This window comes from Emiliania huxleyi, assembly GCF_000372725.1.
Source record: "Emiliania huxleyi CCMP1516 unplaced genomic scaffold EMIHUscaffold_4707, whole genome shotgun sequence".
Lineage (NCBI taxonomy): Eukaryota > Haptophyta > Isochrysidales > Noelaerhabdaceae > Emiliania > Emiliania huxleyi.
In genome coordinates, this window is record NW_005198463.1 from 1 (window position 1) to 1,681 (window position 1,681).

The window sequence follows — 1,681 nt, forward strand, 5'->3', positions numbered from 1 at the left end:
GCTTGTCGAGGCTCGCGCGGCGGTCGACCAGGCCGAGGACGACGGCACCACGCCGCTGTTCATCGCGTGCTGGCACGGCTACCTCGAGTGCGTGCGGCTGCTCCTCGAGGCCGGCGCGGCGGTCAACCAAGCCAAGGCGCGCGGCGCCACGCCGCTGCTCATCGCGTGCGAGAAGGGCCACCTCGAGTGCGTCCAGCTGATCCTCGAGGCCGGCGCGGCGGTCGACCAAGCTGCGGACGACGGCACCACGCCGCTGAGCGCTGCGAGCCTGGCTGGCGAGATCGACTGCGTCCGTCTGATGATCGCTGCCGGCGCTGCGGTGAACCAAGCAGACACTGACGGCACCACGCCGCTGTACGTCGCGTGCCAGAACGGCCGCCTCGAGTGCGTCCAGCTGATCCTCGAGGCCAGCGCGGCGGTCAACCAAGCTTGTGACGACGGCGCCACGCCGCTGTACATCGCGTGCGAGGAGGGCCGCCTCGAGTGCGTCCGGCTACTCCTCGAGGCCGGCGCGGCGGTCAACCAAGCCAAGGACGACGGCGCCACGCCGCTGTACGTCGCGTGTTACAAGGGCCACCTCGAGATCGCCCGGCTGCTTCTCGAGGCCGGCGCGGCGGTCGACCACGCCACAGGCCGTGGCGCCACGCCGCTGTACGTCGCGTGCCAGGAGGGCCACGTCGAGGTCGTCCGGCTGCTTGTCGGAGCCAGCGCGGCGGTCGACCAGGCCGAGGAGGACGGCTTCACGCCGCTGCACATTGCGTGCCAGGAGGGCCACTCCGCCGTCGTGCTCTGCCTGCTGCGGGCGGGCGCTGACACAGCGGCGCGCACTGCCAGTGGCGAGACGGCGCTGCAGCTGGCCAAGGAGAAGGGCCACACCGAGTGCGCGTCTGCCATTGAGGCGGCGGCGAGGGAGGCGAAGAGAGCGGAGATTGAGGCGAGGGTGGAGAGGGCAGTGGCCGAGAGGGCGGCGGCCGAGAGGGTGGAGGCCGAGAGGGCGGCCGAGGAGGCTGCGGCGGCGCGGGAGGCAGATGCGGCGCGGCACGCTGAGGAGCTGCTGGCGGAGGAGGTGGCGGAGAAGCGCGCCAAGGAGAGCAAGAAGGGCAAGAAGAAGGGCAAGAAGAAGGGCGGCCGGGGTGGCGGCGCTGCTGGGCCGTCGCAAGAGCCCAAGGCGGCGGCGGAGGAGGCGGAGCTGGCGGCGGCGCTTGAGGAGAGCGCGAGGCTGGAGGAGGGGAGGCGGGCGGCGGAGGCGCAAGGGCCGTCCTCGGCCGCAGAGGCGCCGGCTCCGAGGGAGGAGGAGCCGCCGGCCGACTTCATCTGCCCAATCACGACCGAGCTCATGAGCGACCCGGTGATGGCGGCGGACGGGCATTCGTACGAGCGGTCGGCGATCGAGCGCTGGCTCGCGACCAAGTCGACGAGCCCGATGACGGGCGAGGCGCTCGAAAACACGGGGCTCTTCCCAAACCACACGCTGCGCCGGATGATCCGGGAGTGGCAGCAGGCGCGGGCTTGATCGCGCTCGGCTGGGCACGGCCTAGGGGGTCGTGGCCAGCGCCACACAGTTTCGAACATGCACATGCACATGCACATGCACAGTGTATTGTCTATATGGACCCAGAGGACACTCGACAGATGAGACATCCCCTCACGCGTGTGTGCGTTGGCCGTTGAGCGCGGCGCC

The 1,681-nt window shown here is 71.0% G+C and overlaps 1 protein-coding gene across 1 annotated transcript; it reads left to right on the top strand.

Annotated features, from left to right (window-relative positions):
- Positions 1-1,336: 1,336 nt before the first annotated feature.
- On the top strand, positions 1,337-1,636 carry EMIHUDRAFT_256363 (hypothetical protein; the record flags this gene model as incomplete). The annotated part of the gene is made up of 2 exons (XM_005767962.1): positions 1,337-1,491; positions 1,621-1,636. The coding sequence occupies 2 exons, from the start codon at positions 1,337-1,339 to the stop codon at positions 1,634-1,636; spliced, it is 171 nt and encodes a 56-aa protein (XP_005768019.1).
- Between the last annotated feature and the right edge of the window lie 45 nt (positions 1,637-1,681).